Source organism: Cajanus cajan, chromosome 11 (assembly GCF_000230855.2).
Source record: "Cajanus cajan strain Asha chromosome 11, NIPB_CcT2T_4, whole genome shotgun sequence".
In the NCBI taxonomy this organism is placed as follows: Eukaryota; Viridiplantae; Streptophyta; class Magnoliopsida; order Fabales; family Fabaceae; genus Cajanus; species Cajanus cajan.
Genome location: NC_138527.1, coordinates 26,788,484 through 26,803,404, shown reverse-complemented (window position 1 = coordinate 26,803,404; position 14,921 = coordinate 26,788,484). Strand labels below are relative to the sequence as shown.

General features: G+C 29.2%; 1 protein-coding gene across 1 annotated transcript; it reads left to right on the top strand.

Annotated features, from left to right (window-relative positions):
* Nucleotides 1-4,189: 4,189 nt before the first annotated feature.
* On the top strand, nt 4,190-9,461 carry VPS11 (vacuolar protein sorting 11). The gene is made up of 5 exons (XM_083066407.1): nt 4,190-4,526; nt 5,340-5,513; nt 5,666-5,992; nt 6,086-7,846; nt 8,472-9,461. The coding sequence occupies exons 1-5, from the start codon at nt 4,296-4,298 to the stop codon at nt 8,859-8,861; spliced, it is 2,883 nt and encodes a 960-aa protein (XP_082922533.1). The 5' UTR covers nt 4,190-4,295; the 3' UTR covers nt 8,862-9,461.
* Nucleotides 9,462-14,921: the final 5,460 nt, after the last annotated feature.

The window sequence follows — 14,921 nt, the reverse complement described above, 5'->3', positions numbered from 1 at the left end:
TTTAACTTTAATAAAGTATTTACTTTGACAGTTAAATATGTTCACTATAAAATTTGGGTGTTTTATGGATTGATTGATTTAATAAAAAAAATTCTTCTACTTTTTTCCCTCGACAAAAAACATATTTCTCCATCTTGACTTCATCTAATAATTATCTAACTATGTAATAACATTGTTGATCAAATAAAAAAAATGTGTGATAAAATTAATCTTTTTAAACTTTGATAAAGTATGTGTTTGTTTTGATATTTAAATATATTAACTACAAAATGAGTGATTATTGACTAATTAAAAGATAGTTAAATTTTAAACATGTTAGTTACAAAAATAATCATCAGAATAATTATAAAATTTGTAAATCATTTTCGTTAAAAGATAATTCTATTATGATTTTTTTTAATTTATCAAATTATCTAAAATTTAAAATTTAATTATGTTAGTTACTAAACAATCGTTAGAAAAATTACAAGATTTATAAATTCTTGTCACCAAAAGATAATTCTATTATAAGAAAATTAAGTCCCTAAACTAAATTCTAAAGCCTAAACTTTAAAACCCTGTACCCGTAAATCTTAAACCCTAAATTTGAACCCTCAAAAATAAAATATTGTTTAACTTTATCAAATTATCTAAAAATTTATAATTAAAAATTGTAAATATGTCGGTTTCAATAAAAAATCACTAAGATAATTATAAGATTTGTAAACTCAATTTACTAGAACACAATTTTGTTATAAGAAAATAAGACAACTATTCTGAAAAAAAAAAAAAGATAATTCTTAGTGGACATGCCATCAATTTAGTTATAAATTAGCTATCCACAATATAGAAAGGAAAGAAAAGACGTTTACGAGAATATTGTTACGAGAGCATACGGTAAGAGATAGTTTTTCTTTCACACGTATTAAAGTTGTGGTATTTTAGTCATGTAAGTCTACAAATGGTGATCAACCCAAATAAAAACAAAACACATAAGGAGTGAGAATATATCTCATTTATGTACAATATATATAAAACATAAGGATATTTATACATACATACATCATAATTATATTTATAGATTTACATTAATCCTCATCCACACGTCGGGGATGTGGAGAAAAGATAAACATTAGAAGAGGGTTAAATAGTGTATATTAAAAACTCGCACATTTTCTACAGTGAAGTAGTAACCATAGTCAGATGAAGCAAAAAGAATAGACATATGAAACACTGAATACTTTTATACTTGTTTGCTTCAACCACTGAAATTATGTTCATTTAATAATCTAAGTAGATTGAGTTTCATTATCTTTAAACAAAGATACAAGTATTCTTTTAACAAGCCACTTTTGGCTCAACCCTAAATATTTTTGGACTTGACTTTTCAAGTAACTACCCAAGTATTCTTTTAACAAGTCTCTTCATGCTTAACAATCAAGTATTCTTTTATAAACAAGTCTCTCTAGACTCAAAATAAGTATTCTTTTATAGACAAACCTCTACATGCTCAACCTTATAACAATGGTTATAAAGGTTATTCAAATGTTGTGTTCGTCTCACTTAAATGTCATACAACCAATTATAGAGCAATGAATGTATATAGGAAATAATAGATTTTGAGAGAGTGTTTTTGTACATATGTATATGTGTCAATTACAATTGGTGTCTCTCTTTTTTTTATGCTTTGAATTTTATTATATAAAAGCTGGAAGAAGATGACTATTGCAATACTTTGAGTCCAACTCACAAGTTTGTTTCTTTTGTCTTCATTGTCTTTCCTTATGGTGATAGGTAACCATTTGACACATTTAATGTGAATATTAATGTATTTCACCAAATAATACCTCTTATCTGATCAAGGAAGCTACTTATCAACTTTCCATACCAAACGAAACTTGTAGAAGCGATGTCAGCGTAAAGTAATTATAGTAGTGACTTTATCTATTTTTCTCCATGATTTTAGGGATTTGGTTTTAGTGAAAAGCATGGTCCTTCTCTTTAACAAATTTATGAGTTTTAAGATGGTCTTTTGGTTTGATCTATTAAGAAACGAAACATTCAAAACAAACTTTGTCATTGGTCTCAATAAATGATAAATATTTAATGTATATGAGACAAACTGTATACTTCGTCTAATTAACAATCATCTTACAAATGATCTACATCTTACAGACAATCTATGTCTTATACTTCATTTGATAAACCTTTCAAAAATATGTTTCAAAATTATTTTTGTAGACATTTATTCTATATAAAAATACTTTACTTGTTAGCATTACAATTCTAAATTTAAGAGATCGTCTTTTGACTTAACACAAGACAACACTTCTTTTATTAACACACTGACAATGCATCTGTTCATCATCAATAATTAAAAAATACATACTTCAGGCACTCACAATTATCAATATAAACCCATGTGCATATGCATGTGCTTAACTCTACATACATGTGGTATCAAACCTCCTCCTCATCTTTTACTCAAAATAGTCTATGAGTTGTGGAATGGGACCACCCCATCTATAGTATAGGAACCACCCATCTATGGTAATTCTCCATGAACCACCTTCAACTAGGGGATGTCTATCATGGTTTTGTCAAAATGTTACAGTTGGCCATGATTACTTTCCATTTTTGGTAGTTGTTTCCCACCATAACACATCGAAGGCATAAGTATATGAAACATAAAATTTTTCCTACATAGACTCACATTATCCTACAAATAAAGTATATATGCATGGATTTTAATAATCACATCACATCATTACATATATGTACAATTGTCTACATTACTTGCCAGTCCACAACACTAGAATTAACCACCACTACTCATCTCATTACTCATAGTAATTCCATACAACAGACATCAATATAATTTCTCATACAACAATACTCATACATATTCACCAAGAAATATCATTCATTTACAAGGTTATATTATTCACTTAACTATTATGCATTACTATTTACTGATCAATTAATCACTTAAAATGCAAAAAAAATTTGGTCATGCCTCAATTTGAAATAAAATAGAAAGATAATTCACTTAACATATAAAAAATTAATAAACAATCAAATCAAGGTTCTAGCTCAATCTAACATGGTTACCACTACCCAATAAAGAAACTAATTCTTTATCTAAAAAAAGAAACACCTTAATCAAGGAGTTGAATATAAGTGATTAATATGTTAAACTCAAGGTTGAATATTTGAACAATGTTCTAATTCGATCCTTGACAAAAATAATCTTTAACTAGATTTTACTTACTTTCCGACGAGTTAGATTAGTCTAAGTCTTGGAAAGTTAGTGCGAAAGTAAAAAAAAAAAATCTTAAAATAAAAGAATACTTCATAAAAGTAATATGTTTTTTTTATCTAATAAATGTAAATATAAAATATCAAGTATGTATAATATAAGTATATTTTTTATTTAATTTTTTTATAAAATAAATAATAAAACTATAATATTAAAATAAATAATATAACATTACTAGTGTATTAAAAATAATAATAAAAAAGTTAAAGAGGAAATAAGAGACAAAAATAATGATTGTAAGGTTATATATTCTGTATGAAAATTATATTAAATAATAAATTTACTAAATAACAATTATTTTATAAATAAATTTATCATTTATTAATTTTAATGATAAATATTTTATTTTTATTTTAGATTTTTTATTATAGATTTATATTTATGTTTAGACACGATGTGTCTGTTTATTTGAACTAAAAAAATTATTTTTAAACAAATGTTTTCAAGAAAAGACAATTATAAATTTTGCTTTTAAAAAAATAAAAATCATTTATCTTAGAAAAAAATTTAAACAAATACATAAAAAAAAATATATGCTTATTTAAAATCAACGAATGCCACGTTTCAAAAACTAGGAAATAAGAAAACAAAAGTGTGAATTATGCATATGATTTCAATAAAACAAAATAAGTTATGCTTTATTAATTAAGAAGAAATTAATTTATTCCAACAATAAATTTATTTAGAATTAATTTTAAATAATTTTTAAAATTTTTAATTTAATTTATGTATTAAAAACTTTAAATTTAAAAATTAAATTTTTAAAATTTAAAATAAAATATAAATTATTTAACACAATTAGAATAAATGATTAAACTTGAGAATACTCAAAAAAATAAATTAATAAATTACATCCTGTTAAAAGAAGGGTAAAATTTAGTTTAGATCCTACAAGTGTTTTTTGCGTTATTCCACCATGATGATGATACACAAGCAATATCAAATGTTATTTCATTGAATAAAGTTTGAATTTCAATTACTGTGTGTGTGAATCGTGATGTATCAGTGGAGGAAGTTCGAGTTCTTTGAGGAAAAGTACGGCGCCAAATGCGCGATTCCCGAGGACGACGACGTCGTCGAGAAGAAGATCCAGTGCTGTTCCAGCGGTAGGGGCAAAGTGGTCACCGGCTTCGACGACGGCGTCGTTTGCTTCTTCGATCGTGGCTTCAAGTTCAATTACGCTTTCCAACCTCACTCCTCTTCCGTTCTCTTTCTTCAGCAGCTCAAGGTCTTCCGATTTTCTCAGATTCTTTTTGATTGCGTGTCGTGTTGTTCGAATTTTCTAGAATGCTAGTTTTGATTGTGAAAATTGGTCAAGGAATTAGCTGGATTGGTAGTGTGGAGATTTTGGTTTTTAAGGGTTTGTGAAGGGCATTTTGTGGTTTGATTGTTTTGTTAGGCGTAGTAGTTCAATTAAGCTTTGATTCTTGAATTCAAGTTCAATTATGCTTTTAGTTGTTGGAAATTAGTAGTAGTTCAACCTCTCTCTTGAGCACCTCTAGGTGAGATGGGATCATTGTTTGAATTTTCCAGAATCCGGTTTTCAATTGTGTCTGATTGCTGGTTGCTTTGGTGTTGGAGTTTTCTAGAATCATAATTTTAATTGTGAAAATTGAAAGAGTTACCGGGCGGAGTAGCTAGGGTTCTGGTTGCATGTTGCGGGAAATTGTGGACAAATGTGGCCAACGCAAGTGTGGTGGGGTGACTCTAAAAGTCTTGACGTTATGGATAAAACTGTAGTTGCGTACCCTTTTTTAAATCCTTTACTAAGGATTGGACATTGCCACGTTGGTGAAGGGCTTTGGTGGTTTAAGAATATGTTTGGATATTCAATTCCAATAATGCATACTGAGTTCACATGTTCCAAAGCATGAAATGGAGAAGCAGAAATTTATGTCATTCATGTTGATCATTGGTTTAGTTACTTTAATTTCAACTGATAGCCAAACACACTAAAAATATTTTGTTGGGTAGTCTAGGACTGTGCTTTGATTCTTGAATTGAAGTTAAAAGTGGTGTGTTTTATGTGTTGATTAACCAGCAACGCAACCTTCTGGTAACAATTGGGGAGGATGAACAGCTTACTCCCCAGCAATCAGCTTTGTGCCTCAAGGTTTTTGATCTTGACAAGATGCAACCGGAGGGTTCGAGCACGACGAGTCCTGATTGTGTTGGGATTCTGCGGATATTCACTAATCAGTTCCCCGAGGCAAAGGTAATGAATCAATGGTGCTGTTATGTATGCTTGTTACTCTTCATATTTTGATTAATGATATCCATATGGTTTTGGTAAAACTGGGTAGTAATGTAGTTTTATTATCTTGGTCCTGTGTGTTTTGATGGTTCTGGAACTATGGTGTACTGCAGATTACATCATTTTTAGTGTTGGAAGAAGTGCCTCCTATACTACTCATAGCTATTGGATTGGACAATGGTTCTATTTACTGCATCAAAGGAGACATTGCGCGGGAGCGTATCACCCGTTTCAAGCTTCAGGTGGAAAACAGCCATTTGGACAAAACTCTTTCTGCAGTAACTGGACTTGGGTTTAGGGTGGATGGTCAATCTCTACAGTTATTTGCTGTGACGCCAGGTTCAGTGAGCTTGTTTTCGTTGCACGATCAACCGCCAAGAAGGCAAACCCTTGATCAGATTGGATGTGGTTTGAACAGTGTTGCAATGAGTGACCGCTCTGTATGCTTTCTTTGTTCCTTTTTCTCTAAATTTTTCATTTCATAATTGTATTCTCTGTGAACGTTGAATGTTCCTATTTGTTAATATGACCAGGAGTTGATAATAGGTCGACCAGAGGCAGTATATTTTTATGAAGTTGATGGGCGTGGTCCTTGTTGGGCTTTTGAGGGAGAGAAGAAATTGCTAGGATGGTTCCGCGGCTACCTTTTGTGCGTTATTGCAGATCAAAGAACAGGAAAGCATACTTTCAACATCTATGACCTGAAGAATCGATTAATAGCCCACAGTGCATTGGTTAAAGAAGTTTCGCATATGCTCTATGAATGGGGTAACATTATACTTGTAATGAATGACAAATCAGCTTTATGTATTGGAGAAAAGGATATGGAAAGCAAGTTAGACATGTTATTCAGGAAAAACCTATATACTGTAGCAATTAATCTTGTACAGACTCAGCAAGCAGATGCTGCAGCTACTGCTGAAGTGCTAAGGAAATATGGGGATCATCTATATGGCAAGCAAGACTATGATGAGGCAATGGCCCAGTACATACATACTATTGGTCACCTTGAACCTTCTTATGTTATACAGAAGTTTTTGGATGCTCAAAGAATCTACAACCTCACAAATTACTTGGAAAAGCTACATGAGAAGGGTCTTGCTTCTAAAGATCACACTACACTTCTATTAAACTGTTACACCAAATTGAAAGATGTTGAAAAGTTAAATCTATTTATTAAAAGCGATGACAGCATTGGGGAACTTAAATTTGATGTGGAGACAGCAATCAGGGTTTGCCGTGCTGCCAATTATCATGAGCATGCAATGTATGTTGCAAAGAAGGCAGGGCGCCATGAATGGTACTTGAAGATCTTGCTTGAAGATCTTGGTAGCTATGAAGAAGCATTGGAATATATTTCAAGCCTTGAATCAAGTCAGGCAGGGATGACAATAAAGGAATATGGGAAGATTCTGATAGAGCACAAGCCAGTGGAGACAATTCAGATTCTCATAAGGCTTTGCACGGAGGATGGTGACAAAAAAGGGCTCTCAAATGGAGTGTATATGTCTATGTTGCCATCTCCTGTTGATTTTCTGAGCATTTTCATTCATCATCCCCAGTCCCTCATGGATTTTCTAGAAAAATATACCAATAAGGTCAAAGATTCACCTGCTCAAGTTGAGATTCACAATACCCTCTTAGAGTTGTATATATCCAATGAATTGAACTTTCCTTCAATGTCGCAAGTTAATGAAGGTGGAAATTACCTTAATGGAGTATCAGCAAAATCTATGATTTCAAGTGCTCAGTCTAATGGAAACATTGCTGGTCACAAAAGTTCAGAACAGGAAAAGGACCGTCTCAAAAGGCGTGAGAAGGGTTTACACTTGCTGAAGAGTGCATGGCCTCCAGAGACAGAACATCCGCTATATGATGTTGATTTAGCTATTATACTATGTGAAATGAATGCATTCAAAGATGGGCTTTTGTATTTGTATGAAAAGATGAAACTCTATAAAGAAGTGATTGCTTGCTATATGCAGGCACATGATCATGAGGGGTTAATTGCGTGCTGCAAAAGGCTGGGGGATTCAGTTAAAGGAGGGGACCCATCTCTTTGGGCAGATCTACTTAAATATTTTGGTGAGCTTGGAGAAGATTGTTCTAAAGAAGTAAAAGAAGTTCTGACATATATTGAGAGAGATGATATTTTGCCCCCTATAATTGTGCTTCAAACTCTTTCCCGAAATCCATGCCTCACACTTTCCGTGATCAAAGATTACATTGCTCGAAAGCTTGAGCGGGAATCAAAGATGATTGAGGAGGACCGACAAGCCATTGAGAAATATCAGGTTGGGTATTTTTTCTATTTATTTGTTTGTTTTTTGGGTATAACTGTATAAGGCTAGCTCTTAATTTTATTTGATGGTTTATATGTTTGTGTGTCCATCCATTGTGTCCATTGTACATAACAAATAGCTCTTGTAATTCATTTTATTTGATGCTTGAAGCCTGAATGCCTAAGTAACTATTGAACTATGAATGAAAAACAGTTGTTCGAAATTTAGAGCATTAACACAGTTGGGTGATTTTGATTATTGAATGTGAAGCAGACATCTGTCTTCTGTCATAGCATCTTCATGTCATAAAAAAGCATGCCACATGCTTTTTATTCATGTGAATTGAATTTCCATCGCCTAGAACACTTTTTGCTCCTGTTGAGGATGAAGACTAGTGTATTGTGATGATAAACTGGTAAATACAAATGATGATTTTGATAAGAAATAATTTCTTTGAATATATTGAAATGTAATTTATTAAGAAATTAAGAAATACTTCTCATATGCTCTTATATATAGATAATGTTTTTTTTTGTTTGCCTCATGCCACTCTGGTGACCTTCTTTGTTAATTGTTATTTATTTATTTATTTTTATGTAATTGTGTGGAGGAATTTACGGAAAGTATTTTTGTGCAGGAAGATACACTGGCAATGAGGAAAGAGATTCAAGATCTTAGGACAAATGCTAGAATTTTTCAGCTTAGCAAGTGCACTGCGTGCACCTTCACCCTTGATCTGCCTGCTGTGCACTTCATGTGCATGCACTCATTCCACCTGCGCTGCCTTGGTGATAATGAAAAAGAATGCCCAGAGTGTGCTCCTGAATATAGGTCTGTCTTAGAAATGAAAAGAAACTTAGAGAAAAATTCTAAGGATCAGGACAGATTTTTTCAGCAGGTGAAGAGCTCTAAAGATGGATTTTCTGTCATTGCTGAATATTTTGGAAAGGGGATCATCAGCAAAATAAGCAATGGATCCGCTTCTGGTCCCAGATCCGGAACTGTATCATCCACTAGTGGTTTCTAAAACTTGACATTTCGGCCACATGCTTTCAGCACTTGTTATCCATTTAACATTCAACAAGTTGGGCTCTGGATATTGGATGAAATTTGTTTATTTTTTGGGTTTTTTACTGCTTGTTGTCTGGAGTCCAAGGTTCATATTTTCCATAAGGTGTTGATTGTTATAAATTATCCAGGAGTGGTTCATTGACTTCATTCAATAAGGAAAGTCCCTGAATGGTCATCCTCTTTTGTCACAGTATTGACCTTTTTGGGAGGATTTGAAGTTTCGGGTTCTTTGGATCTGAACAGATCATTTTCATGACAGCCTCTCCTTAATGGAAATACTAGACAAATATTCTAGGCAATGCGAGATTTATTAGGTTTGATTTCAAGCGATACTTATCTTTTTCTTGTTTTTCAGTATGTAAAATTATGACTGATTAGCTGGAATCATGGAAATGATATTTTTATTTTGATTGATTTTAATTTTTTGAAGGCCATGACTCCATGAGCAATAGTAAAAATGTGAATTGTAAGTTACTGCGAACTGTCATTGATTTCGTGGATTTGATGTCCTTTTGTTATTTTCGGTTGTAATTAGAAATTCCATTTACTTTCTGCATTCACTCTGTTCTGCATGACACATTTCATGTGAGTGACTTCTGAATCTAATTTGGTTCATGCCAGAATTTTAAATTTTGGTTGACATTTAGAAGTTGATGCGGTTCTAGCTCTTTGATCTTGGATTTTGAAACTTAAAACATTTATTAGGTATCTTCAGATACTGATTTAAGAAAGTTAAATCACAGCACCAATTGAAAGTTAAACGTGTTCAACTCAACCCAACTTGTTTTTTTTGAGTTGAGTTGACTCATTTGACATCTTTACATTTGATTCATTTAAAAAAATTGGAGGATTAAAAGGAGAATTTTATTTTGTCAAAAAAGGAAAACTTTGTTTTTTAAGGGTTAAAAGGATAATTTAACCATTGTTTTTGGTCTCATTTTCTGATACATTTTCAAAAAAATGAGATATTAAAAGGAGATTTAAAAAAAAAAAATTTCATCGGACAAAATATATATTTAACACAGACACACATGTATATATATATATATGTGTGTGTGAATGTTAATATATTCCCACCTATTTTTTAGTTAGAGTATATTAGTAACTTATACCAAAATTTTAGGACAAAAAAACTACTCATTTCTTTTGATTTGGTTAATTTGTATATAAGATATTATAGTAATTTAATTTTAAATGAAAATAAAATATTTTTTCTCTCTTATTAACTTCATTCTTTAAGTCATTTCTCTCTCCTATTAGATTCTTTCTCCAACTTATTTCTCTTTTCTATTAAATTATTTCTCTAACTTCCTATTAAATTCTTTCTTTAACTCATTTCTCTCTCATCTCTAGGGATGACAAATATACCCGTATCCGCGAGTAATACCCGAACCCGTCCCAACTTTGACGGGGAATACCTGGTTTGACCGGGTACGGGTACGGGTACGGGTAAAACCCGATACTTTAAATCGGGTACGGGTACGGGTATGTACTTACCCGCCCCGTACCCGTACCCGCACCCGTCTCCGTTTTTATTTTTAATTTAATACACACTTTTAATTTAATTATATTAAAGAATTTTAATAATTTTTTATGTGTGATTATTTAATATAGTACGAGATAGAGAAATAACTTAATTATAATTATAATATAATAAAAAATAATAATTTTAAAATATCATATTTTTTTATAAAAAATAAAAAATAAAAAAATTGACGGGTACGGGTACGGGTACGGGTATACCCGATACCCGACGAGGACGGGGATGAGGATGAAAATCACATACCCGACGGGTACAGGTACGGGGACGGGGATGAGTTTGACTCGCGGGGACGGGGACGGGTATCATGAAACCCGTACCCGACCCACCCTGTTGCCATCCCTACTCATCTCTCATGATGTCTCCTATGAACAAATAAAAATTTAATTAATAGAAGAAAAAAAAGAAATGAATTGGAGAATAAAATGATGTTAATATGAGAGTGAAAATATTTTATTTTCTTTAAAATTAAATTAAATTACTATAATATCTTTTGTACAAATTAACCAAATCAAAAGAAATGAATGATTTTCTTGTTCTAAAATTTTGGTGTAGGTTGCTAACATACTCCAACTAAAAAATAGGTGAGAGTATATTAGCATTTCCCTATATACTCCCACCTATTTTTTATACAAATTAACCAAATAAAAAGAAATGAGTGATGTTTTTGTTCTAAAATTTTGGAGTAAGTTACTAATATACTCCAACTAAAAAATAGATGAAAGTATATTAACATTCCCTATATATATATATATATATATATATATATATATTTATAGATTAAAATAAAGCATAACACTATATAAGGTCAGAATCAATCATCAACCTCTTTGAAGATCTATAGTGGAATTACATATTGCATATCTCATTCATGGTGCCTATTCATATTGAATGATATAAAATACAAACAAAATCAAATTTAATAGAAATAAAAGTGAATAATATTATCTAATTTATTATTATGATATTCACCAAATTAAATACGATTAAGGTTTATTACAATATTATCATGACCTACTTTTATCCACTATTACTCTCCCATCACATTTTAACTCTTAAAGAATCCAGAAACTTTAGAATCGATAGTTATTATTTTTTGTGACATTTTGAGATGAAGTAATAAGTATGAAATCAATTCCTATATATTAAATACAAATGGTTATATTTTGCGAAGGCATTTCTAGCTATTTTTTTTCAATAAAACTTTTTTTAGGGATGTTTTTAATTTTTTTATATAATTTAATTTTTATTTATTATAATTATTTATGAATTAAATTTTAATATTTTAAAATAAATTATTTATAAGTAAAAACATATTTTTCTGTACTATGAATTATTTATTATAAATATAAAATATAATTTATATACTTAAAATATTTATTTATATAAATTTTTATATAATGTATATATTCAAACATATTGTTTATTTATGTGTATAATTATTATAAATTTTAGTTATATAGTATATATTCCTTCTTAACTTATATATAAAGTAAAATATAATCAATTTTATATAAATTAAGAAAGTTCATTGAGTGTATTTAATTTTTACAATTTTACATAAAATGTACATTATATTTCTTAAAATATTCTTAAAGACATTTATGATGGATGGTGTTCTCATTTGTTATTATAAGAATATTTTTAGATTAAAAATATTTAATAAAATTAACTTAATTAAAATTTATTTATATTTTAGTAATTTTTTTTAAGTATTTATTACTTTAAAAGGGAGTAATAAATATTTAATTTGTATAACAACTTATTGAAATACCGGTTGTAATTATTGAAAGAGATAAGTCAGTATATTAAATTATTACGTTCTCATAACATTCAGTCAAGACATATTAATAATCAACACCAACATCATATTTATTCATTTTCAAATATCATTTGTAGCATCATATTTATTCTAATCAATTATTTGATGTTCAAATTAAAAATATAGATGTTATTATGTATGTATGTAATTTAATAATTATATTTTATTTTTTTATGGATATATTCGTGCAATGCCTCAAATTATATATGTATGTATGTATGCATGTATATATTGTAATTCTTGATAAAGTTACTCTACTTAATAATTCATGATATATATTAAATTTAGCGATCATATATTTAAATTGAAAGTTTTTAATATATATATCAAATCACAAATTTTTTAAAATTTTGAAATTTATTTAATTTCATTTCATTAATTTAAATTTATGAATAATCATAAAAATATTTTTATATGTTGATTTGAATCTATATAACAAAATATTATATGATTCATAAATTTTTTAAAAATTTATAAATTTGATCTATATATTAAAAATTTTTAATTTAACAATTTAGTGGTTCAAATTCAACAAACATCATGAGCTATTGAATAAAGTAACTTTAGTAAGAGTTACTCTTGAGTAATTTGATCCAACCGTTGAATTAAAAATTCTTGATACATATATTAAGTCTACAAAATCTTAAAATATTTAAAAATTATTTAATACTCAATTTTATTAATTCAAATCAACGTATAAAATATTTTTATGATTATTCATCAATTTGAATTAAACAAACGGAGTATCAAATTGTTTTCAAAATTTTTAAAATTTTGCAAACTTGATATTAAAAAATTTTAATTTAATAATTGAATCATTAAAATTTGATATAAAACGTGAGTATATTAGTATTCTCTCTCTCTCTCTCTCTATATATATATATATATATTAAATTAGAACATTTATCACAAACTAGAATGTGCTTCATTCTTTAACAAGTGTTATAGTTAACTCAATTTAAAAACTCAAAGAAGGGTAATTAACTCAGTTTACCAACATATTAGTAATATTTTGCTTGACGGAAACTCCTATCATAACACAAGTCCCAAACATTATATTTTCTACCCTATAAGAAAATGTATTCACGTGTCATGTTCCACTGTTGTACTAAGTAAGTTGTGTCAATAGGACTTCTTATGTGATAGTCTACCCTATAATAATGTTTTGTTGTTATGGCATTGAGTGGATTTGTCTACCCTTTTGCACTATGTGTGTGGTTTTGCTTGTTTTTGTTGTTGTTATAATGTGTTCTGGCTACTAGTAGACCTACTCTGATTCCTACAGTGAACATGTTGCCTCAATCTCAATGACTACTAGCTTCAATTATTCTTTATCTTTTCACAATCTAATGTTTCTTACTCCGTCAAAATACACACACACACATATATATATATATATATTTTGGAAGATTAATTTAAATTAATATATAAAATAATTTTATAATTATCCATCAATTTAAATTAATGAAATGAAGTATTAAATATTTTTAAAATTTTAAAAAATTTGCATACTTAATCTATGTATTAAAAACGGCTTGATCATTAAAATTTGATATAGAACATGTATTATTGAATAGAATAAGTTTAGATAGACTTACTCATGGAGTAAACGGATCCCTCCTCATATATATAAATAATTTCATATAAATTAAGGAAGATAATTAAATATATTTATTTTTTTACAATTTATATAAAATATATATATTATATTATATAAAATATCTTTAATCACATTTGTTATAAACAATATTCTTATTTATTATCTTAGATGTAATTTTAGATTAAAAATATTAAATAAAGTTAATTGGGTTAAAATTTGGTTCTATTTAAATGAAAAATGTTTTTTTTTTTTCTTCTTCTTATTTATAGGTTCAGAAGGGTATCACTCAAGATTTTTCTTGATACTGCATTACAACTCCTAATATGAGGCATTGGATATGATCATATAATGTTAGTAGCAAGTATCAGCAAATCAACGAATTCGTTACAGAAGCCTTTCTCACGCCATCATCATCTTAACTCAAGGAGAGCCTAATAAGTGCATGCTTGGTTTCTAGTTGAAAAACACTAAATCCCTGTTGAAATGAAAAAAAAAAAATTTGTTTATCAATTTGGTGCATTGAAATGTGTATCTTTTCCTGTGCATTGATGCAAACAGTTCACAATCACACCTTAAGTAACACCATTTTTGGGACATAAGTTATCAATCTCTTATATTTGATTTTTGTCTGCATTAAAATAATATTTAATAAAAAAATACATTTTACAAACGCAGATTAATTATTAGTGGTTACTGGTTAGTTTTAATATATTATGTGAGCTATTTCCTTAGGAAAAAAACACACCCTGAGTGTGTTTAACAAATTTAAGACACAAACATTCTTTAATTGTTAATTTGTTATCATTTTATCATCTTTCACAAATATTGACTTGACCATCAGAGTGTAGCTTGACTCATGAAAGATCATCAGATATTCCAAATTCAACCTCAAATATTTTTTACCTTGGGCTGGTGCTCATAAGAATGTTTATCAGATTTTGTCAATAGCCAATTCACTTCAGATGCCATAAACTTGCACAAGAATAGTGGTAACAAAAGAGGGGCAAAAGCATTAAGGAAAACAAAACAAAACCATCTAAAGTAGGAATCAAGG